The sequence below is a fragment of the Garra rufa genome, chromosome 17 (genome assembly GCF_049309525.1).
Source record: "Garra rufa chromosome 17, GarRuf1.0, whole genome shotgun sequence".
Lineage (NCBI taxonomy): Eukaryota > Metazoa > Chordata > Actinopteri > Cypriniformes > Cyprinidae > Garra > Garra rufa.
The window spans coordinates 13476687-13502177 of NC_133377.1; the positions used below are offsets into that span (position 1 = coordinate 13476687).

General features: G+C 41.1%; 2 protein-coding genes across 2 annotated transcripts; both read left to right on the top strand.

Annotated features, from left to right (window-relative positions):
* The first annotated feature begins 4896 nt into the window (after positions 1-4896).
* LOC141289722 (E3 ubiquitin/ISG15 ligase TRIM25-like) lies at positions 4897-10470 on the top strand. The gene is made up of 6 exons (XM_073821896.1): positions 4897-5642; positions 5971-6066; positions 6475-6708; positions 6810-6957; positions 7046-7105; positions 9053-10470. The coding sequence occupies exons 1-6, from the start codon at positions 5073-5075 to the stop codon at positions 9616-9618; spliced, it is 1674 nt and encodes a 557-aa protein (XP_073677997.1). The 5' UTR covers positions 4897-5072; the 3' UTR covers positions 9619-10470.
* Positions 10471-15529: 5059 nt separating this feature from the next.
* On the top strand, positions 15530-19332 carry LOC141289910 (E3 ubiquitin/ISG15 ligase TRIM25-like). Its single transcript, XM_073822108.1, has 6 exons — positions 15530-16084; positions 16774-16869; positions 17032-17265; positions 17355-17505; positions 17864-17923; positions 18377-19332. Exons 1-6 carry the CDS (start codon positions 15530-15532, stop codon positions 18979-18981), a joined length of 1701 nt encoding a protein of 566 aa, XP_073678209.1. The 3' UTR covers positions 18982-19332.
* Positions 19333-25491: the final 6159 nt, after the last annotated feature.

A 25491-nucleotide genomic window follows, 5' to 3' on the forward strand; every position in this document is an offset into this window, starting at 1 on the left:
CAGTTGCATGAACACCTCATGGCATCAGTAACACAACAACACTAGTACGTTTTCCTCCATGTCGATCAGCTGCTCAAAAATCAGCGCAAAGACCTTTGGAGAAACTGTTGATTTTACACTCGAAAAATGTAAGTATTGCTACTTAGAAATTAAGATAACCTCAGAATGCATTGCTGGCCCACTCCAACACTTGCGAACAATAATAATGATAAATACTAATTATATTTTTTAGTAAAAGAAGCATAATCTTTTTTTTTTTTCAAACATAATGAATACCTGCAAGTTAATGGAACTGTTATATTTTATTTACTGACAACAGCAGAACACATGCTGTGTTAATTGGCTTTTTATCCAACACAAATGCTCCTGAATTTATCAACAGTACTATTAATTTAATAATAATTTTAAAAAATCACATGCTTGAATGACTGAAGGCCCGTTGCTCTGACACCCGTCTTCAGCAAGTGTTTTGAGAGACATCAGAGACTGCATCTGCTCTGTGCTGCCTGCTTCACTGAACCCGCTACAATTTGTTTATCGTAGCAACCGTTCCACAGATGATGATGTTGCTTTCCCACTGCTCTCTCCCACTTGGAAAATAAAAACACCTACAGTACAGACCAAAAGTTTGGAAACACCTTCTCATTCAAATGAATGAGAAGGTGTGTCCACACTTTTGGTCTGTATATTTTCCTGTTTATTAAAGTTTTTACTCTACATTTGTGCAGTTTTCAGTGGGTTAGTGATATTTTTAAAATATATATAAATTAATAAATTAATATTTTTTAAATGGGTTTTTATACAAAAACTGCTTTTTTATGTAAAATTCACTTTATAAAAGACCCACATTCTAACTTTAATTCATGGGGATAACATGGATAATTTCACATGGTTTAGTGTAAGATTTTTGCCCATCTTTTGGAAAATCCAGTTTTAAAAGTAAAAAAAAAAAAACAGCTACAAATAACTTTTACCAGTAGGTGGCTGCAGAGCTTCACTATTTGCTATTTGACCACCTGAAAGATATTTTTTCACAAGTTTTTTCAGTTGAATTCATATCTACAGTACAGACCAAAAGTTTGGACACACCTGAATGAAAAGGTGTGTCCAAACGTTTGATCTGTACTGTATGTGAGACTGCTGTTTGTGGAATACAGCTCAGCATTTAACAGCATAGTGCCTGCCACACTTTCCTTGGGCTTCTATGGGAAATAAACGCTTAACGTGAAATTATTCACTTTAAGTTTTTATTTTATAACCTAAAAAGAACCTTCCCATGACCTTCCTTGCAGGTGATTTTTAGGTTTTAATTTTATAACCTACAGAGAACGTTCCCAGAACGTTCCCTGCAGATTTTATATTTATTTTTTTAACCTGCAGGGAACGTTTTGGGAACGTTCTCTGTAGGTTAAAAAATAAATATAAAAACCCGCTATTTTTAGTTTTTATTTTATAACCTAAAAAGAACCTTCCCAGAACGTTCCCTGCAGGTTATTTTTAAGTTTTATTTTTATAACCTAGAGAGAACGTTCCCCCGAACATTCCCTGCAGGTTATTTTTAGTAGTCATTACCATGTAAACCAATTAAAACTTTGCAGATGGCTGACTATTCTAATGCTGAAATGTATATATTTTTTTCATCATAAACAAACTAGAATCTCATGTCCGAAATAAGCTTTTAATAAATGACATCAAAGTGGTCAAATCGCATTATAAAGATAATATAATTTTAAATTTATAGCTAAAATAAGCCAAGGGTAAATGTCTAAAATCATATTATAAACACTGGGTTTATTTCTTTACTGCACACCTTTGATCTGCACGCGCTCCTCCAGCACGAGCTTTCACTATCACGTGCTTTCTCCTGTCTTCAACATAAAGCAGCGCGCTCGCGTAATTTAAAAAATAACGGTCATTTCGTTTTACTGACTTTAATGGATAATTACTTATAATCAATATATGTACGAGAGTAAATATTGTTATTTTAGGGAGATTTGACACGTCTAATTGAAGAAAACATGTTAACCGAGACGTTTTCGTTTACTGACCAAAAGAGGGAAGCACAGCACATCAGTGGTAAGAAACGAATGTAATGTTATCCTAGTTACAAGTCAAATAAATGTTATTCGTGTTTAATGTCTGTAAAAAATAAATAATTTTAAAATATTTAGTTATTTGGTGCTTTATTAAACATAAAATCTGGGTTGTTTTATGGTATGGTAAATCTACATCTTACGAAATTTAACATAGTATATGATAATTCAGTCTTATTTAATGCTTCCTATGTTGGTTAAATGTGCTCTGATTAACTGTAGTGATTAAACAATAGCTTAAAACAAGACGTGATGTGTAGTAGTGATTATTGAGATCCATATCCGGTTCTGGGAACCTAATGGAAACGTTCCCAGAACGTTCTGGGAACCAAAAATTCTTAGCTGGGGTAAACCATGTTATGCTGTTTCCTTATAGACCTTTTTCACAGAAACCGGAAATACGCAATCGCAGGGTATGCAGACTTCCTGTGTAATGTCAACACAGCAGAAAGCCGGGTAATTTAAAATTAAAATGGAGAGAGTCTACACAACTTCCCTCACTGGTTTGCCAAAGATAACTTTTTCCGACCTGATAAGAGTCGTGGAGGAAAACTCCATCACAAAGAGGAACAAATTGGATAAAGGATATACATTTTTCCACTAAGAGTTTATACGGGACGTTCTAAAACGCTTAACGTGGCTTAACATACGTAAAAAAAAAACAGGAAACCCCAAATTTCTGTCAAACCTTACTTGGAACAAACACTAACTACTATCAAAAGAACGAGCCCTTATTCCACAGATAAAGTGAATAATATCACATTAAGCGTTTTCTCCCCCATAGAAGCCCATTGTAAGGAAACTACTTAACGTGGTTTAACTTACCTTAACAGTGACCAGAGAAGACCAAACTTCTGTTAAATTTCACTTATAATAAACACTTTCTGCTCTCAAAAGAACGAGCTCTCATATAGGATATAAAGTGATCGCCCCCCCCCCCCCCCATAGAAGTCCATTATACAAAAAAAAGCTTTACGTGGCTTAAAATTTTTCTTATAATAAACACTTTCTGCTGTCAAAAGAATGAGCTCTTATTCAGCATATAAAGTGAATAATATCACGCTTTTCTCCCTATAGAACTCCATTAAGGAAAAAGCTTAACATGGTTTGTTATATTGGACTTCTATGGGGGGCGATCACTTTATATGCTGAATAAGGGCTCGTTCTTTTGATAGCAGCAAGTATTTATTATAAGTAAAATTTAACAGAAGTTTGGTTTTCCCTGGTCGCTGTTGAGGTACGTAAACCACGTTAAGCTGTTTCCTTATAATGGGCTTATTTGGGGGAGAAAACGCTTAACGTGATATTATTCACTTTATCTGTGGAATAAGGGCTCGTTCTTTTGATAGTAGTTAATGTTTGTTCCAAGTATGGTTTGACAGAAACTTTAAGCGTTTTAGAACGTCCCTTTTATCCATAACTTTCAAGGTAAGTAACGTAGCTATAACGTTAGAGAGCAATCAGGCTAACAAATGACTAGTGTGTCCACTTAGACCGAGGACTAGGGTTATAAGGTTATGTATGGATAGTATAGAGGACATGTACAACTTTATTAAAGTAATATAACAGTCGTGGTCTTGATGTTACAAACAATCTTGCTCGATGTTTTCGCCATCTTTGTTGTTTAACTGGTTACCGGCATACTGGGGCGGAAATAGGTTTACACAGCAATTGCGTATTTCCGGTGCAAAATACGGAAGTTGTGAGAAAGGTCTATAATGGGCTACTATGGGGGAGAAAACGCTTAACGTGATATTATTTACTTTACCTTTGGAATAAGGGCTCGTTCTTTTGACAGTAGTTAGTGTTTGTTACAAGTAAAGTTTGACAGAAATATGGGTTTTCCTGGTCGTTTTTTACGTAAGTTACCCCACATTAAGCGTTTTAGAACGTCTCTTTGAACATCATAAAATGACATGAGTAAATGACTTTTTTTTATTTAACATTAAAATCGTTAAATCGAAACATATAAAAAATGAGTGTTTGATCATGTCCAAATACACATTCAAGTGTATTTAACCTGTTATATAAATACTATATTAGAAAATGTTATCTTTTAAATGGTCAGGATCATTGTTGCACATAATTTAGTATAAAAAAAAAAAACTCAAAATATGAACTAAATAGAACTATATATTACCTTTATTTAATTGAATAAAAGTTACACTTAAGGGTCACATATGACTGTCAACGAGTATGAGAACATATTAATGGTATCTCTTTATAATAATAATAATAATAATAATTATTATTATTATTATTATTATCAATATTATTATTTTCAATCTCAGAATAAAACGCGATTGTAAATCGTATTCAGAGTAGTTATCAATACGCAATCAATGTACATTATGTGTTAATAATTACTGCAAATACAGTGAAACTGCTGTCTATCCTACTTAAACCCATTCAAACACATTGACAGCGCGGAGTTGTTTGGAACTATTGAGAGCTCCATGAACCAGGTAACCACGTGGCGGCGAGATCAAAGCGTGTCGCAACTCTGTCGCAACGGCTCTGATAGTAGGTAAGTAGGCATACTCAGATGCATTTTAAGTAGATGTACGCCGAAATCTCGCGGGAATAGTGCACTCGCCTACTGATTCTCGCATACTCTTTTAAGAATACTGTTTTGTACTTCTTTTCCCCTACTATATAGTAGAGAAGTAGGAGGTTAATGATACACAGGTGGAAGTGATCACAGACAAGTCCAGGCAAAGGTTCATGGAAAATTTAGTTTGTGATGGAATGGCCAAAGAACTACAAGGAGGAGCTTATGGGCACTCCAGCTGGTGACCTTGACACTTTATTTGTGTCTGTATGTAACTGAAATCTATTGGTTGGTTGCATTATCTGTGATCGAGCCTTTTGCAAACAAGCTATTTGCACTTCACAGACGAACCTGATTTGCACACGTCTCCCAAACAGAAAACCTAAGTGCCGTTTAGCTGTCTTCTGTCTGTGAGTGTGTGCAGTGAAATGGCTGAAGCAAGTGTTTCAGCAGAGCAGTTCAGCTGTTCAGTGTGTCTGGATCTACTGAAGGATCCAGTGGCCATTCCCTGTGGACACAGTTACTGTAAGAGCTGCATTACAAACCACTGGAATCAAGAGGATGAGAAGAGAGTCTACAGCTGCCCTCAATGCAGACAGACCTTCAGTCCAAGACCTACTATAGGAAAAAACACCATGCTGGCTGAAGTGGTGGAGAAACTGAAGAAAACTGAACTCCAAACTGTTCCTGCTGGTGCTGGAGATGTGGAGTGTGACGTCTGTATTGGAACAAAACACAAAGCGGTGAAGTCCTGTCTGGTGTGTCTGAACTCTTTCTGTCAAAATCACCTTGAACAACATGAGAATCTCTTCAAAGGAAAGAAACACAATCTAATGGACGCCACTGAACGACTACAAAATATGATCTGCCATAAACATGAAAAACTGCTAGACGTTTACTGCCGTACTGATGATTGTTGCATTTGTGTGCTCTGTAATGTGGATGAACACAAAAAACACAAAACTGTCTCAAGTGCAGCAGAAAGGACAGAGAAACAGGTAAAGATATTGTATGCTGATGTTGCAAAACTAAATAAACACATTATATTTCACCAGATCTTAACTTTGTATCATTAACAGCTGTAATAGTTTTACATTTTATAAGACAGTTATAGACAAATAAAAGTGATTGGGAATATGAGTGCCTATGGAGAAAGAAGACATTTAGCTACTATAATAGGAAGTTATTCATTTACATTCTTTGTGGATAAGAATGTAATTCATTCAGTTCTGTGAGATAAAGTCAAAGGCACTAATCGCACACAGAAACTATTTGGGCTTTCATTTTCAGTCAGTATATCTTTCTGTGACTGCTTTGGTCTTACAGAAACATTTGGTTCAGACACAGAGAAAATTTCAGCAGCAAATCAAGGAGAGAGAGAAGAAGCTACAGGAGCTGAAAGAAGCTGTTGAAGATCACAAGGTGAGTTTTGAGAAGAAGAAGCATTGGTTTCATATACTCTTAAAAATAAAGGTGCTTCACGATGCCATAAGAACCATTTTTGTTTAAATGGTTCCATAAAGAAACTGTAACATCTGAAGAACCTTTCTGTTTCACAAAAAGTTATTTGTGGCAAAAGGTTCTTCAGATAACAAAAAGGTAAGAAAGAGATGGTTCTTTAAAGAACTTGACTCAATGGTTCTTTGTGGAACCAAGAATGGTTCTTCTATGGCATCGCTGTGAAGAACCTTTTAAAGCACCTTTATTTTTAAGAGTGTACTCAGATACGACTCTTCTTTAGTCAGTCAGTGAGGGTGATTTTCAGCCCCATTAAAGCACAGTAGACTGTGTGAGCAGCAGTAAGAGCTGATTGTAATGTGTGTCCTACAGCGCTCTGCACAGACAGCAGTGGAGGGCAGTGAGAGGATCTTTACCGAACTCATCCGCTCCATTGAGAGAAGACGCTTTGAGGTTACACAGATGATCAGAGATCGAGAAAAGATTGTAGTGAGTCGAGCTGAAGGTCTCTTGAAAAAACTAGCGCATGAAACTGATCAACTAAGGAGGAGAAACGCTGAGCTGCAGCAGCTTTTACAGACACATAATCACACCCATTTCCTCCAGGTAGCACCAATACCATCAGTCCTTTCATTACTGTGAGCTTTTACAGACTTTTATTCTGTTTTAAATTTATTTTCTGATTGTTTGCTTTTGTATCTGTGTAGAGTTTCCCATCGCTCCCTGTTCCTCCTGGGCCTCCAGACCCCAGCATCACTAATGGTTCTTTGGATATTGTAAGAATATCAGTCTCTCAACTGAAACAGAAACTGGAGGATTTCTGCAGAGAAGATTTTGAAAAACTCTCTGGAAGAGGTAAAGTTCTAGAAACTCATTAGCATTATATTTATCAATCTGGTTATTTTAAACAGACAATGTATGTCATATATGTTGATTTCCACAGTGACATGCATCCAGATCATTCCCACTCCAGAATATGAGAGCAGGAAAGACTTCCTACAGTGTAAGTTACTAGAAAAATAATAACACACAAAATACTGGATTGTTATCGATAATAAAAATATATATAATGCTTATAGAAAAACATCCACTTATGATCAATGATAAATCAGTGTGTTTTTGAATGAATTTTTCAAATATACTAAGAAAACATGAAGATACAGTGAGGGAAAAAATTATTTGATCCCATGCTGATTTTGTCCGTTTGCCCGCTGACAAAGAAATGATCACTGTATAATTTTAATGGTAACAGTTAGAAACAGATTAACAACAACAACAACAACAAAAAAAAATCCAGAAAACTGAATTTCAAAGAAGTCATAAATTGATTTGCATTTAAGTGAGTTAAATAGGTATTTGATCCCCTACCAATCACCTCCCAGGTGTCTTTAATACATGTAAAAAGCTGAGATTTAGGAGCACTCTCTTAAAGAGTGTGCCCCTAATCTCAGCTTGTTTTCTGTATAAAAAACACCTGTCCACAGAAGCAATCAGATTCCAAACTCTCCATCATGGCCAAGACCAAAGAGCTGTCCAAGGATGTCATGGACAAGATTGTAGACCTACACAAGGCTGGAATGGGCTACAAGACCATCGCCAAGCAGCTTGGTGAGACAACAGTTGGTACATATTCGCAAATGGAAGAAACCCAAAATAACTGTCAATCTCCTTTGGTCTGAGGCTCCATGCAAGATCTCACCTCGTGGAGTTTCAATGATCATAGGAACGGTGAGGAATCAGCCCAGAACTACACAGAAGGATCTTGTCAATGATCTCAAGGTAGCTGGGACCATAGTCACCAAGAAAACAATTGGTAACACACTACGCCGTGAAGGACTGAATCCTGCAGCAGCCGCAAGGTCCCCCTGCTCAAAAAAGCACATGTACAGACCCGTCTGAAGTTTGCTAATGAACATCTGAATTCTCGTTGAGTGGTCAGATAACACCAAAATCGAGTTCTTTGGCATCAACTCAACTTGCCATGTTTGGAGGAGGAGGAATGCTGCCTATGACCCCAAGAACACCATCCACACCGTCAAACATGGAGGTTTTTCTTCTAAGGGGACAGGACAACTCCACCACATCAAAGGGACGATGGATGGGGCCATGTACTGTTAAATCTTGGGTGAGAACCTCCTTCCCTCAGCCAGGGCATTGAAAATGGGTCGTGGATGGGTATTTTAGCATGACAATGGCTCCAAACACACGGCCAAGGCATCAAAGTAAAGGCTCTAGAAGAAGCACATTAAGGTCCTGGAGTGGCCTAGCCAGACTCCAGTCCTTAATCCCATAGAAAATCTGTGGAGGTAGCTGAAGGTTTGAGTTGCCAACGTCAGCCTTGAAACCTTTATGACTTGGAGAGGATCTGCAAAGAGAAGTGGAACAAAATCCCTCTTGATATGTGTGCAAACCTGGTGGCCAACTACAAGAAATGTCTGACCTCTGTGATTGCCAACAAGGGTTTTGCTAAGTCATGTTTTGCGAAGGGGTCAAATACTTATTTTACACATTAAAATGCAAATCAATTTATAGATTTTTTGAAATGCATTTTTCTGGATTTTTTGTTGTTATTCTGTCTCTCACTGTTAAATAAAACCTACCATTAAAATTATAAACTGATAATTTCTTTGTCAGTGAGCAAACGTACAAAAACAGCAGGAAATCAAATATTTTTTCCCTCACTGTAAGACTTGGTTATTCACATAGTTTAGATAAAATGGATCCCACACACAATTGGCAAAACTGAATACTTTTAACATTCAATGCACTACATCAGTGTTTTAAAATAAAAGGTAAAAGTTAATCATATAAAATATGCAGTTATCAGGGTTCATATCAACAACATCCATTACATTTTATCTATATGAAAACAAACAAAGATGTATTTAATAGGTTTTAATTATTAAAACTACAGATTTCGGTTTCAGACAATGTTTTTTGTCTCCATCAGATTTCTATCGGTTTACTCTGGATCCAAACACAGCGCATAAACACCTTTGCCTGTCTCAAGGGAACAGAGTGGTGACTTACAATAAAACACTCCAGGAGTATCCTTATCATCCAGACAGATTTAGTTTTTGGCCGCAGGTGTTGTGTATTGAGAGTGTGCGTGAACGCTGCTACTGGGAGGTTGAGTGGAGTGGTTATTATTCTGTGTGTATATCAGTGTCTTATCAGGGTATAAGCAGAAAGGGATGGGGTGTTAAGAGCAAATTTGGAAGTAATGATCAATCCTGGTGTTTAATCTGCTCTCCTTCCAGTTACACATTCTGTCAAAACAACAAACAGACTAAACTCACTGTAGTATCCAGCTGCCGTAGAATAGGAGTCTATGTAGATTACAATATCGGAATTCTGTCCTTCTACAGCGTCTCTGACACAATGGACCTCATCCACAGAGTCCAGACCACATTCACTCAGCCTCTCTGTCCTGGGTTTAGGTTTATCTTTCCATTTGTTAACAGATTATTTGGATCAGATGAATATTCAACAGTGAAACTGTGTGACATAAAATAGATGGCCCAGAGATTTGCCTAAAATGGGATTTGACAAGTGTTGCTGTTTAGTAACAATACACACTTGTTGATGTGACAAATTATTAGATTGACAAAAGATAAGAGTAAAAGTCTTTAAATCTTCAGTAGGACTCTACACTAAACAGAATATTGCATTTATATATATATGTGGGATTGCTGAAATATTTTATTCCTGTATACATGTTTACATTTCTGTAATATAAGTTCTCTGGTTCTGCTTGGTTTCTATGATTTGGAATAAGGCAATAAAACATACTAGTGTCTTATTAATTATTATTATTATTATTATTATTATTATTATTATTATTATTATTATTATTATTATTATTATTATTATTATTATCGAATATAAAAATGAAGTACTCTGCAATATTAACTCCTCCATTGTTGTTCAGTCATTGTACAAGTAGGATGGTTGGTCGGTGTAGTATTTGTCCCACCTCTGCATTGATTGGACAGCTGGGTAAATATATAAATAACAGTGACGAGTGCTGCATTATATTTTGTAGTATATTTACATTTATTTTTGTTTCATAAGAGGAGAGTATATTTTAAAGTGATATGAAAATTCTGTAATTATTTACTCACCTTAAAGTTACAAAATCTGAATGATTTTTTATTATTATTTTTTTTTACGTCTACTGAACACAAAAGAAGATATCTTGAAAATTTTGGGCAACCAAACACTTCCACAGTATTTTTTTATATTCATTTTCTACTTTTCTTGTTCTGTTTTTTTTTTTCTGCATTTCCCCCCATTCTAGCTTGGATACTAATGTAGCCTATACTCTAAACTGTGCATATTATGTTTATGATTCATTTCTTGTGATATCCATTTGTGAGTTTCTTTGTATAAAAGTATTTGCTAAATGAATGAATGAATAAATAAATAAAGATGTATTAAATAGAGGTAAAGAATATTTATGTCATACATGGCAAATGTGTGAATATCTGAGAAATATATCCTACTGAAGTCCTAGTTTACAGGGAAGTATAATATGGAAAATTTACATTTCAATTGCAAAGTTAATTTACTTTAAGAATATCTTTCAGTCATTCAGCTGGGATGCATCTGGTTGCCATGACAAAAACTTCAGGTACTTACTGCTGTTTTCTCTCGTCTTCGCAGTAAAATCCATTTCTAAACTTTGAAATGCTTAAAAAAATGCATTTTCAGTGACAAGCTTAAAGAAATCAGTCCATCAGAGTATGTAATATCATATATTATGTTTATAGACTTGAGATAGGGGAGATCTGGGTCCAAATGCAGGGAAGGTAAGTATATATTTAATTACAAACAAAGAAACTAACAAAACCAAAATCAAAGGCCAACACGGCACAACACGACTTAAACACAAAGACAGAACAAAACAAGAATCACGATCTAGAGCCAGGTTCAGGAATACAGAGACACATACGAATACAATGCAGTCACCATGATGAGTGGGAAATGAGAGTTCTTATAGTCTGAGTGATTGTGAACAGGTGTGGGATGATGAGTGCTAATGACAAAGACAGGTGTGAACGAACAGGGAAGTGCAGTGCAAGGGAAGGGAAACAGCGCTCTCAGGTGGCTGTGGGAAACCCCACAGCCCAGATCATGACAGTACCCCCCCCCCCTCAAGGGAACGGCTTCCAGACGTTTCCAAAAACAATCTGGAGAGAGGAGGAACGAAGGAAGGTGAATCAGGGGGAGGGATGGCGGGCCAGGCCCGTGCAGCGGAGTAACGTGAGCGGACCTCGCCGCGAAAGGAACGTGAGCCGGCATCGCCATAAGAGGAACGTGAGCTGGCCTCGCCGCCAGAGGAACGTGTGCTGGCCTCGCCGCCAGAGGAACGTCAGCAGATGCCGCCACCAGAGGAACTTGAGCTGGCCTCGCCGCCAGAGGAACGTGAGTTGGCCTTGCCGCCAGAGGAACTTCCGCGGACACCTCTGCCAGAGGAACGTGAGCTGATCTCGCCGCCAGAGGAACGTGAGCTGGCCTCGCCGCCAGAGGAACATCCGCGGACACCGCTGCCAGAGGAACATGAGCTGATCTCGCCGCCAGAGGAACATCCGCGGACACCGCTGCCAGAGGAACATGAGCTGATCTCGCCGCCAGAGGAACGTGAGCTGGCCTCGCCGCCAGAGGAACGTGAGCTGGCCTCGCCGCCAGAGGAACGTGAGCTGGCCTTGCCGCCAGAGGAACGTCCGCGGACACCGCTGCCAGAGGAACGTGAGCTGATCTCGCCGCCAGAGGAACGTGAGCTGGCCTTGCCGCCAGAGGAACGTCCGCGGACACCGCTGCCAGAGGAACGTGAGCTGATCTCGCCGCCAGAGGAACGTGAGCTGGCCTTGCCGCCAGAGGAACGTGAGCTGGCCTCGCCGCCAGAAGAACGTGAGCTGGCCTTGCCGCCAGAGGAACGTGAGCTGATCTCGCCACCAGAGGAACGCGAGCTGGCTTCGCCGCCAGAGGAACTTGAGCTGGCCTTGCCGCCAGAGGAACGTCCGCGGACACCGCTGCCAGAGGAATGTGTGCTGATCTCGCCGCCAGAGGAACGTGAGCTGGCCTTGCTGCCAGAGGAACGTGAGCTGATCTCGCCGCCAGAGGAACGTGAGCTGGCCTTGCTGCCAAAGGAACGTGAGCGGTCGCCGCCGCATCAGGAACGGAGATAACGGTCGCCGTTGCTTGAGGAACGGAGATAGCGGTCGCCGCCGCATCAGGAACGGAGATAACGGTCGCCGCTGTTTCGGGAACAGAGATAGCGGTCGCCGCAGCAGGAACAGAAACAGCGGTCGCCACCGCGTCAGGAACGGAGAGAGCGGTCGCCGTATCATCAGTACCCGAGCCAGCGGTCGCCGCCGCTTCGGGAACAGAGTGCCACAGGAACATTAGCGGTTGCAATCCCCCGAAAGTATGCCTCCCGTGCCGCCGCTGCCAAGCGACCGTGCACCGACGCCAGAGAGGTGTAAACGGTCGCCATCCATTCTGACATAGAGCCAGCGGTCACCGCCGCGTCAGGCACAGAGCGGGTGGTCGCCGCCCCCAAGCGGGCGTATGCAGCCGCCAAGCGGGGGGACGCCGCCTCCTTGAAAAAATTCTTCCCCGCTGGACCCATCTTTGTTGTCTGCAGTCTGCATCTACAACAGTTTAATGGCATATTAAAAGTGAAATAGTCGATATATAATGTTTACATTTAGCCCATACATGTGCTGAAGTTGAGTAGCAAATATGAGTCAACAGAGCTCTCACAAAAAGTTGTTTTTAAAAATAGTTTTATTATATTAGAAAGTCTAAGGCTACATAAAGATTTCCAAGACATTAAAAGTCTCTAGAGATGCAGCTGAAATCCTTATTTTTCAGTTTAAAATGTGTTGTACCTTTGAGGGTGTTGAACAAAAAAAAGCACAATTACTTAAAATGTTTGATCAGAGCAATTGAGAGAAACCTGCAATGTACAACCAAAGACTTGCAAAATGACCCGACAAAAGGAGGAAAAAATGTAAATGTTGTGTATAAGAAGAACACAAGACAAGTGTGGCGTTTATGTTGAGGCATCTTGGCAAATACTACTCTTGACCAAGAAGAACACAAAGGCCGACTTGAACCTGCTAAAATTCATTTGGATAGACCTGTGGAATTCTAGAAGAATGTTTTATGGAGTGATGACTAAACTGGAACTTTTTGGACCAGCGGTATGTCTGGAGCAAAAAAGGTGAAGCTTATAAGTACAAAAACACCATCTCTATCATCAAATCAGGAGGTGGATCAGTCCTGTTATAAGGTTGTTTCAATGTAGGAGGAAGTGGAAATCATGACTGTACGAAGGACGAAGGACATCATGAATTATTTGAAGTATCAGGCCATTTTGGCAAAAACTATGATGCCTTTGGTGCAAAGACTGAAGCTGATGATCAGTGGACTTTCCTGCAGGACAATCACCCCTAAGTAAACATCCAAATCTACTTATGCTTGGTTCAGGGATCAGTCATATAATGTTTTTGAGTAGTCTCTTTAGTCTCTAGATTTAATTCTCATTAAAATATTTGGTTGAATTTGAAGAAAGCAGTGGCAAAGTAAAAAATTAAACATCATTATTATCAGAAATCTAAAAGCTTTTTCAGGCTAGGAATGGGCCAGGTTTGCATTAGAGAGGTGACAAAAGCTTTTACAGGGGTCATTGGATGCCCATTTTCCACAAGTTGATATGAGTCTTTAGGGTCTTAATGAGAAGTCTATAACATCCTTTGGTTAAAATTTCTCAATGATAGTGTAAAAAACACTCTTTTACCTTGAAAAAATTAGCCCTTTTTAGAGCAAGCTATTCTGTTGCATGTTCCTTTAAATGCTGATGAGCTCTGCTCACCCCGCCCCTCTCTGCCGTGGGATGACTAGCCAAAATGTTTACTTCAGCCACATTTAGCGGCAAAACTTGCAACACATTATTAAGAAAGGGCATTCGCAAAGATGCATAAAAAACCCTTATACTCACTTCTGCTGTGGGTGAAGCTGCATCACGAATGATTCGCACGAACATAGACGCATATGTAGATCGGGATTGGCGCTTTCCTTTTAAAAAACGAAAGTAACGTTAATCCTCTGCATCTTCAGCGGCTCAGATGTCAGGAGTAAATGACGACTGCTATGTTCATTATTACATCCAACAGCAGAACACCTCAATCGCTCAATCTGAGACATTCTTGTCTTCCTCTGCACCTGAGTCGACAAAATGGAGGTCGGAGTCGGACTGTTTCAGCTCGGTGAGGGCGGGTCTAAGATAAGGCGCTCATGTCAATCAACTATCGTGGGAGCGGCCTCTGTCTGTGTGTCGTCACACCGAAAAGAAGCTGAGAATGACTTTTAAAAAGGGGATATTGCTTTTAAAGATTAAAAAATACCACTGGGTGGATTTTTATCATTGTAGGGTGGTTGTGTACACAAAATGTTCAAACAACATGTAAAAGTGAGTTTTGCATCTAATCACCCCTTTAAGCACTTTTCTGCAGCAGATTTCACTTTTGGGGGTTGAATAATTTTGAACATAAATTTTTAGATCCAATTTGATTTTTTTCAATAAATTTTGTTCTTTACAGCAAAATGCCTTGCAGGTCAGGCAGGGGGGTTAAATAATTTAGATTGCAACTGTAGACGTATTATTGCTTTAAAATAGATTAGAAAACAATAATGTATAAAAGACACCATTTTGTGAGATGCTTATTTAGGTAATGGTCCATTGATACATTTTATAACACACTTTAAGCCCTGCAAAGTTCTATTCATTTCAAATTATGAATAGAATTTCCAACATAGACATACAAAGAATATTTTTTTTTTTTTTACTTTGTTACTGTTTTATTGTTCAAACAAGACACAGCACTAAATACTCTTCATCGAAATAAGTCCATCACTCACATTTTCAACATTAACTGCAAATATTTGTTGCAACATTTCTATTTCATTTGTCTTTTATTTGGTTTACACTCATAGACTGTTTATTTGAAGTGCTGGTAGCTTGTGAATGTAAAAAGGTACAGAACAGACCATAAGAAGTGTTTGTGAGTGCCAGTTAAAGTTCAATACTGCAGAATCATGCATAGTAAACAAACAGCACGGTATGCTAGACCAGTGGTTCCCAACCATGTTCACTGAGGAGACCAAAATGCACATTTTGCATGGTCTTTACTAATGAGCTTATGACCTAAATCAGATTTGTTTAAGGAGACATGCAAAATGTGAAGTGTTTAAAGCACTGTGCTAGATTACTATACTACTGCAAAACATCTGTGATTATTTATGAGACTGCCATTTAGTGGGCATTTGTAGTATCGCAAATCTCTCAAACATGGAAACAGGAAATCACATGATTAGTGCCTTTTAGCTGCGTTATGTCTGTGTTGTGTAACACAACAAAATGGCTGAAGCAAGTGTTTCAACAGAGCAATTCAGCTGTCCAGTGTGTTTGGATGTACTGAAGGATCCAGTGGCCATTCCATGTGGACACAGTTACTGTAAGAGCTGCATTACAGACCACTGGAATCAAGAGGATGAGAAGAGAGTCTACAGCTGCCCTCAATGCAGACAGACCTTCAGTCCAAGACCTGCTTTAGATAAAAACACCATTCTGGATGAAGTGGTGGAGCAACTAAAGAAGACTGAACTGCAGAGTGAAGATGTGGAGTGTGACGTCTGTACTGAAAGAAAACAAAAAGCTGTCAAGTCCTGTCTGGTGTGTCTGAACTCTTATTGTCAAAATCACCTTGAACAACATGAGAATTTTTTCAAAGGAAAGAGACACAATCTAATGGACGCCACTGGACGACTTCAGGAGATGATCTGCCGTAAGCATGAGAAACTACTGGAAATATACTGCCGCACTGACAAAAATTGCATTTGTTTGCTTTGTATGGTGGATGAACATAAAAATCACAGCATTGTATCGACTGCTGCAGGGAGAGCCGAGAAACAGGTATGGATTGAAAAACACTGTGCTAAATAATTTATTCCTGATAGCATTAAGGACTAAAGCATTACTTTTAATTAATTAAAAGATTAACACAGCAATTTGTAACTAAAGTAAAAAAAAAATTAAAAAAAAAAAGTCCTGAGCACTAACTAATGTTAATCATTGTTTTGCAAATGCAATCCATCCAGTATTCTAAGATAAAAACACAATGGCACTCAAAAAATAATTGTTACTTTCAGTTTCACTCATATTTCTGTGATTGACTGCACATTGCAAAAAAAAAAATGCTTTTCTTACTTAGATGTTTAGTCTTGTTTCCAGCCTAAATATCTAAAAATTCTTAAATCACAAAGAATTATTTTCTTGTTTATAGAAAATCAAGTCAAAATTAAGTGAGCAAAATAATCTGCCAATGGGGTAAGCAAAAAAAATCTTATTTCAAACAGAAAACAAGATTTTATTTTTCTTACCCCATTGGGAGATTATTTTGCTTGTTTCAATTAAAAATGCACTTTATTTTGGCTTCTTTTTTTTCTTTTTTCTTTTTGAAAACTAGACAGTAATTTTTACTCATCTAGAAAATCCTTCTTGATTTAAGATTTTTTTTTATATATAGATATTTTGGTTGGAAACATGACAAAAATTCTAAGTAAGAAAAGCATTTTGTGCAGTGGAATTTTTTTGTCCTATAGAAACACTTGGGTGATACACAGAGAAAATACCAACAACAAATCAAGGAGAGAGAAAAGAAGCTTTGGGAGCTGAAAGAGGCTGTGGAGATTCACAAGGTGAGTTTTGAGAAGAAGCAGCAGCATTGGTTTAGTTTACAGCATTTGGTTTGGTTTAAAGACTCTTCTTCAGTCAGTCACTGAGGGTGATGTTCAGTCCCACTGAAGCACAGCAGACTGTGTGAGCAGCAGTAAGAGCTGATTGTAATGTGTGTCCTACAGCGCTCTGCACAGACAGCAGTGGAGGACAGTGAGAGGATCTTTACTGAACTCATCCGCTCCATTGAGAGAAGACGCTCTGAGGTCACACAGATGATCAGAGATCAAGAAAAGACTGTAGCGAGTCGAGCTGAAGGTCTCTTGGAGAAACTAAAGAAGGAGATTGATGAACTTAGAAGGAGAAACTCTGAGCTGGAGCAGCTTTCAAATACACATGATCACATCCATTTCCTCCAGGTAGCACCATAACAGCTTTTACTGATTTTATTAAACTCATTAGCAGTACTTATTATCAATGACATATTTATTTTTGTCTGTCTTTGTAGAGTTTCTCATCTCTCTCTGTCCCTCATGGATCTCCAGACAATACCAGTATCACTGATGGTTCATTTGACGATGTAGGAAAATCTGTCCTTCATCTGAAACAGAAACTTGAGAATATTTGCAAAGAAGAGATTGAAAAGCTAGCTGGTCAAGGTAAAATACTGGCAGTGTTGCCAAGTCTGCGGCTTTCCCATTGAAATTGGGCTACTTTCCACTGCTGACATGAGTTTTCATGTCCGTGGGTTGAAGCAAGCCCAAAAACATTATTTTTAGCCCCTGTAATGTGAATTTTACCAGGGTAACCCTGCCAAAAAAGAATGTATTTTACCCCTAGTGTCACATTTCAAGAGTTAAGAGAAAATTTGATGTAACTTTGCAAACATAATATAGGGGAGGACTGAAATTAAATCCCGTACCAATAAGAAATGAGAGAAGAAAAATATTGTTTGAACCAGTTTGGTAGAATAACCCATAAATTAATTTACACTAAAGATGTCTGTTGTTTTCACAGCGAGATGCATCAACATTGTTTCCATCCCAGAATATGACTGCAGAAATGACTTAATACAGTGTACGTTACTGAGTTACACACACACATACACATTTGTTGTACTATTTAGTTGTTTATAATTAAATATCAAATACAGTGTACACTCTTAAAATAAAGGTGCTTTAAAAGGTTCTTGACAGCGATGCTATAGAAGAACCATTTTTGGTTCCACAAAGAACCATTTAGTCAAAGGTTCTTTAAAGGACCATCTTTTTATAATCCGAAGAACCTTCTTTCACCAAAAAGAACCATTTGTGAAACAGAAAGGTTCTTCAGATGTTAAAGGTTCTTTATGGAACCATTTAGACAAAATAGGTTCTTATATGGCATCATGAAGCACCTTGACTTTTAAGAGTGTAGGGGAAAATGACAAAGAGAATTATTTGGTCCTAACAATTCAGTACATGCTGCATTAATAATTGAAATTAAGATGTCATGATTTATTAGTACCAATAATGTGTTTGTCCCCATTAGATTTCCATCGGTTCACTCTGGATCCAAACACAGCACATCAATGCCTTTCTTTGTCTGAGGGAAACACAATGATGACTAACACCAACATAGACCGGCAGTATCCAGATCATCCAGACAGATTTAATAGATATCTTCAGGCGTTGTGTAGAGAGAGTGTGTGTGGACGCTGTTACTGGGAGGTGGAGTGGAGTGGGCTTTGTCTTGTGTGTATATCAGTGGCATATAAGAGCATTAGCAGGAAGGGGTGGGGTGATGATTGTGGATTTGGATATAATGATCAGTCCTGGAGCTTGGTCTGCTCTCCCTCTGGTTTCTCATTCTGGCACAACAACAGCCAGACTAAACTCTCTGTAGTGTGCAACTCTTCTAGAATAGGAGTGTATGTGGATCACAGTGCAGGAACTCTGTCCTTCTATAGTGTCTCGGACACAATGAGCCTCATCCACACAGTCCAGACTACATTCACTCAGCCTCTCCATCCTGGGTTTAGGTTTATTTTTCCAGATACTTTTAATATACGATTAAAATCAATGTTTGGATTGGTTGAAGTTTCAACAGTGAAACTGTGTGATAAAGAAATGCAGGCCCAGGGATTCTGTAAATAATGTAATGTAAATAATCTGCTAAAAAATATTCAGTGGGATTTAACAAGAATGATGTTGCTCAGTGATGACATGTACTTAATTGTGGTATCATGTCTAGATAAATTAGATTAAAAATAGGTGAAAGTTAATGCATGTGATTGTTTGATCCGATTTTTGTGACTGGCTGTGTTTTCATATTTTCAGTAGAGCTCTACCATTCACAGATGCACATGCACACAGGCATGTAAATATCACAACTGTTCATGCTTTTCTAATTTGTAAAATTTTCAATGTTATGTTATTTTTCTATAAAACAATCTGTAAAAAAATAAAAATCAGACAATACAAAATAAATTGCATTTATTGCATGGATATATATACTGAAGACTTTTGTTTTTTGAACAAAGATTAGTCATTGTGTTGGATGCTTTTATTAGGTTTAGGTTTATTCCTGTTGTAACAGCCAGAGTACAGCAGAGCATTACCAGTTTACGCCACACGGTGGCGCCCCCTTTTTATTTTGTCACTGCGTAACACCTTTAGTAATGTGGACGCTGGTGAAAGCTACACACCACGAACGTTCTGTCCGGTTATTATTTTACCGAAGGTAATAGTTATATGCCGTAAGACCTGGCTTTATGATCTGCATCTGAGAATAAATGTGCAATGTGAAAATCCCTCCACTTTGTCTCCTGCCTCGCTATTTTATTTCATTACCGGAGTTGTACTAATAGCTTCGTGGCTTGGCTTCCCTCCATCTTCACGTTACAATTGGCGCCCGAACATAATTCGCTGGACCTCGCCTGAGCACGCGAAGAAGGACCGGACTGCTTTGTGCTTTGCTCCAGCGTGGGAGTCCGCGTGAGTGTGTATTTCGCCGTCCTTTTCGAGGCACATGTGCCCTTCTGCTAAAGCAAAAACTATCGTGATTGTTGTCGTGAGTACAGGATCTCGCCTAGTGTTCGCAGCCGGTGTGTGTGTGGGAACTACGCGTTGCCTCCCTGCCTGCCGAGTGCATTGGATTCGTGTCTTCTGTTAAACACTCAGTGAATTAAAGAGGACTATTAAAGCTAAATAATTTTCCCTTGGATCAAGCGTGTTTAAAAGCCCTTTTTTTTTTCTTAGGGCTGATTATTACGCCGTCAAGTGAACTGATTTTTTTTTTCCTCTTGGAATATTTCGGAGATCCCTCCAAAAAAAAAAAAAAAAAAATTATATTGATTGAGCTAAATGTATCTGAAGTTTTGAGTTGCCTGTATTGTGCCACTGTAGTATTACATTTTCTGTGACTTTCTTATATTGCCATACTCTGGTATTTAAGGCGTTTGAGGCACGTGTTGTTCATGTGCAGTGCTATATGTATTCTAGTAGAGTTTTTGTTATTTAGTCTTAGGTTGAGCAGTTATATTACTCTTGCTCCTTAAAAGTGTTAAAGCTGATTTCATAGTGGGTATTTGTCTTTAAAGTGCAAATAATGGCAACTCGCCCAAAAACACAAGCGGATGGTTCTGACTCTGACACAGACATGGACCTTATAAGTTTGACTGGGTGCACTGTCCCTCACCGCACCACTGCGGGCCTCGAAGACCAAGTTCAGGATCTGCAGACGGAGGTTGAAAGGCTACGTGAGTGTTTGAACGACTCACTGGAACTACAGCGCAGCTTACTTAAACGGTGGGATGAAATCCACTCTGTTCGTCCCGCCTCTCAGCAGCCAAACCCAACCCCCATGGCCACTTCAACCCCATTCACACCTGCTGTAACCAAGTCGGGCCCCACACCAGATTATGGTGCTCAAAGTAGTCACTCAGGCTCTTTTCTGCAGCCCGCTTCACTTGAGCTGAGCAACACATCTAGAGTGATTGCTGCTGCATTACATCATGCAAAGCTCGAGCCCCTTGTGTTTGCTGGTAATGGTAAAGTGCCCCCTGAAGACTGGTTGCAGGCTGTCAACACCTACAGAGCTTCACTAAACTTGACAGACATGCAGATACTGCACAAGCTGCAACGTTTCCTTGCAAAAGAGCCAGGTAAATGGTTTAAAGCCCTCAGTTCACATGTCACCACATGGGCCAAATTCTGCCAGCTGTTTAAAACTGTTTTTCTACCGTCTGACCTACAAGAACGTGTCCTGAGAGGCAGCCGTGGCCTAATGGTTAGAGAGTCGGACTTGTAACCCAAAGGTTGCGGGTTCGAGTCTCAGGTCCAGCAGGGATTGTCGTTGGAGAAGGTGAATAACCAGCACTCTCTCCACCCTCAATACCACGACTGAGGTGAGTCCCTTGAGCAAGGCACCGTACCCCCAACTGCTCCCCGGGCGCCGCAGCAATGGCTGCCCACTGCTCCGGGTGTGTGTTCACTACTGTGTGTGTGCACTTGGATGGGTTAAATGCAGAGCACAAATTCCTAGTATGGGTCACCGTACTTGGCCTCACTTCACCTCCTCCTTCTTGACCGTGTTCAAGCACCACAGGAGTCCCTACCAACATTCGTAGCTCACATGCTGGGGGAGTTTAATAAATTAAGGAGCCCACCACCTGCACAAGAGCAGATTGAACTGATATGTAAACATTCTTTGGAAAAATATAGAGTTGCACTGTATGGAGCCCCTATCCCCTCAGTGATGGACCTGTTACTGCGTGCACATGGAACTCCATGCGGTCCTGGGGCCAAGTGGACACCAGTCCCCCCCCCCCCCACATGTGAGGAGAAACCAGAATACTGAGCCCCATTGCTATAAATGCTCTCGCCCTGGGTTCACATCGCGCACCTGCCCAACCTGCAACACTGCATCACAGGTGCCACCATTTCCTTAGTCGCAGCCTGTAACAAATTACTCATCCCCAACACCTGTGTCCACAGATGTAGGTGTGCCACGCGTCGAGGCAGACAGCTTGTCTTTTGACACACCACCTCCATCCAGACAGTCGGGAAACTTCAGAGGAGGGAGGACATTTCACAGAGGCAATCCTCCCTCCAGACGCTGACTGAGCCTCATCCACTTGCCTCAATCCCACAAGAACAACACGTCCTATGTCATGTTGAGGACACTGACTCAAAGGCTCCCTGGAATACACCGCTGAGAACTAAAGTGAACTTTAATGCGGTGCCTGTGGAAGCAACCTTGTACACGGGCGCTTCACTCTCTGCGGTACGCGCAGATCTCATCAGTGTTAATGACTCTTATCCAAGGAAATGCATCAGTGGACAGGTCCAACAGTGAGCCTTGCCAATAATGATTCATGTACCCCGGACGGTGTGACGTGGCTCTCTATTGACTTCATGGGGAAACGATTCTACCAACATTTTGTCATAATCCCTAGCCTGTCATCCCCTTTCATCTTAGGCATGGATTTCATGATTCGAGCCTCCTTGACCATCCACGTCCCATCCAGAACCGTCCTAATGGATGACATCCCTTGCCCTGTGATGGACGAGGATGAGGACTGTATTGATGAATCATTCACTGCAGGGGGAGCCATCATGTCACTGGACGCCTTGCAAACCAGTCTCGTGTCCAAAGTCGCTGAGGCAAGCCTGGAGGATGGACAAAAAGCAGCGATGCTCAATCTCCTCACCCAGTTTGATGGTCATCTGGGGCGCACTTCAATGGCGGAACACCAAATTGACACTGGGGACGCGAAGCCCATAAACCTCCCTCCTTATCGCGCCTCTCCAACAAAGAAAAGTATCATTGAGGAACAGGTTGAGCAGATGTTACAAGAAGGCATCATTGAGGCTTCCGCTGGCCCGTGGGCTGCACCTGTCGTTATTGTTAACAGGCCTGGCTCTGACCCAAGATTCTGTATGGACTATAGAGGCGTCAACCAAGTCACACAAAAAGACTCATACCCCTTACCACGTATTGACGACTCGCTTGACTTTCTGGTGAGGGGACAGTTCATCACGACACTGGACTTAGCACAAGGATACTGGCAGGTGGCAGTTGCTGAAGAATCACGACCAAAGACAGCCTTTATCTCACACCGCGGTCTCTTTCAGTTTCGGGTACTTCCTTTTGGTCTCTGCAACGCCCCAGCTACGTTTCAGAGGCTAATGAACACAGTACTGGCTGGTCTCATTTACAAAACGTGCGCTGTGTATGTAGATGATATCGTCGTTGCTTCCCCCACCTTCGAGCAGCACCTAAAGGACCTGGAAGAGGTACTTGAAAGACTCAAAACTGCTGGTCTCTCATTGAAGCTAAAAAATGTCAGATCTGTCTGAGTGAACTCACATTCCTCGGCTACCGCATCACACCCTCAGGCATAAAACCTGATGAGGGAAAAATAGAAGCTGTGACAAAGTTCCAGGACCCATCCACCGTGAAGCATGTCAGACAGTTCCTCGGACTGACCGGATACTACCGGCGGTTTGTCCCGAACTATGCTCGCCATGCACTCACGAGGAAAGATGCTGTCTTCCGCTGGGATGACAAATGTCATGAATCCATGGAAAATTTGAAAAAGTTCATCACATCTGCACCCGTCCTAAGATTTCCCGACTTCTCAAGACCTTTTTCATTCACACGGACGCTTGTGACCTTGGGCTCGGAGCTGCACTGATGCAAAAAGACTCAGAAGGTCGAGAGGTTGCTGTGGCTTATGCAAGTCGCTCTCTTCACAAAGCAGAAAAGCCATACTCCACCCCAGAAAAAGAGTGTTTGGCTGTGATCTGGGCTCTTGAACATTTCAGACCTTACGTGGAAGGCCTCCATGTAACCATTTTCACCGACCACAACAGCCTCAGGTGGCTCATGTCCCGCCCAAACCCCTCGGGCCGGCTAGCTCGCTGGTCGCTGTGACTCCAAGACTTTGATTTCTCGATAGTGCACAAGCCCGGTGCTCGCAACACGGTGCCAGATACGCAACCCTCTGCCCCTGACTGACGACGCTCCCATGGACCTGTTGCCCGACTACGCTGTTATCGGCAGTTTGGACCTCCGCGCCCTACCCCCTGTGCTCTTGACTGATCGCTCGCATTTAAAACAGCTACAGAATGATGACCCGGACATTGGCCAGCTTCTCAGAAATCTAGAGGTGAATCCGCAAACTGACTCAGACATAAACAGCCCTCCACAGTTTGTTGTTCATGATAGTCTGCTTTTCTACTCTGACCCGAAGGCCAGATGTGGTTTGCATCCTCTGAAAGAACTGAAGCTTTACGCTCCAACATCAATCCGTGGCACCTTGCTGTTCTATTATCATGACCACCCCACTGCAGGTCATCTAGGGTTTTCAAAGACATTAGCAAGGCTGCGGTTAAGATTTTTTTGGCCCAAGATAGCAGCAGATGTCAAGCGGTATGTCATGTCCTGCTCATTGTGTCAGTTCACTAAACCAAGCCAGAGGAGACCGGCTGGCCTCATGGTTCCCATCTCTCCCCAAAAGCCATGGGAATACACGGGAGTGGATTTCGTCGGGCCGTTACCCCGGACAGCATCCGGTAACTCACACTTGCTGGTTTTCGTTGACTATTTCTCTAAATGGATTGAGGTGTGTGCAGTTAGGGAAGCAACAGCGCAGGTGGCGGCAGGAAAATTTGTCTGTAAGGTGTTTGCAAGGCATGGAGCTTCAACCTACCTGATATCCGACAGAGGTTCACCCTTCGTCAGTGAGTTGTTTGAACATGTTATTTCCACCCTGGGATCTGTGCACAGGCTCACCACTGCCTACCACCCGCAAACAAATGCGACTGAACGTGTTAACAGGACTCTCAAAACTGCCATACGTATGTTGGGGACAAACACACCGCGTGGGATAAATACCTGTCACAGATCTGCTTTGCTCTGCGTACAGCCCCGCACGACAGCACAGGCCTCAGCCCCTCCATGATGCTTTACGGTCGGGAGCTGGACACCCCACTTGACCTCATAACAAACCCATCCATTGACGGTGTGGATGATCCTGGTGTGCCTTACCCAGAGACACTCAGGGCCTCTCTGCAGGAAGCTCATGACCACGCAAGAGCGGCTCTTGACCACAGTCACAAAAGACAAAAGCACTATTATGACTTGAGACGCCGTCAGGCCTCCTATGCTGTTGGTGACATAGTTAGGGTTAAGACACATCCTAAATCTGACTCACAGTCCAACTTTACTGCTAAACTGGCACCCCTGTTCACAGGCCTACTACGTGTTAGTCGGAAACTGGGAGATGTCAACTACAGACTGACTAAGCTGGACACTGGTATGGATGCTGGGGTCTTTCATGTTGTTAACTTGCAACCTTTACACACTTGGGACTCTGTTTCCCCCGGCAGGCGCACTGCAGCTGAAGAGCAAACTGAAACTTGGCCTCTGGATGACGATGAGCTCATCACCCAGATGGGCAACCAGACTGACCTCCCTGCTGCGGACATGTGTTTTTACTCGTATGGTGACTCTGACTCTGGCCCAATGCCAGTCATGGACTGTGACTCTGTGGACCGTTCGGCTGTGAACGTGACTGACTCAAACCCTTATAACACTGACCGTTACGACCTTAGACCGAGACGTTGCCCCAGAATCACGTCTGGTTGGTTGGCCAGCAG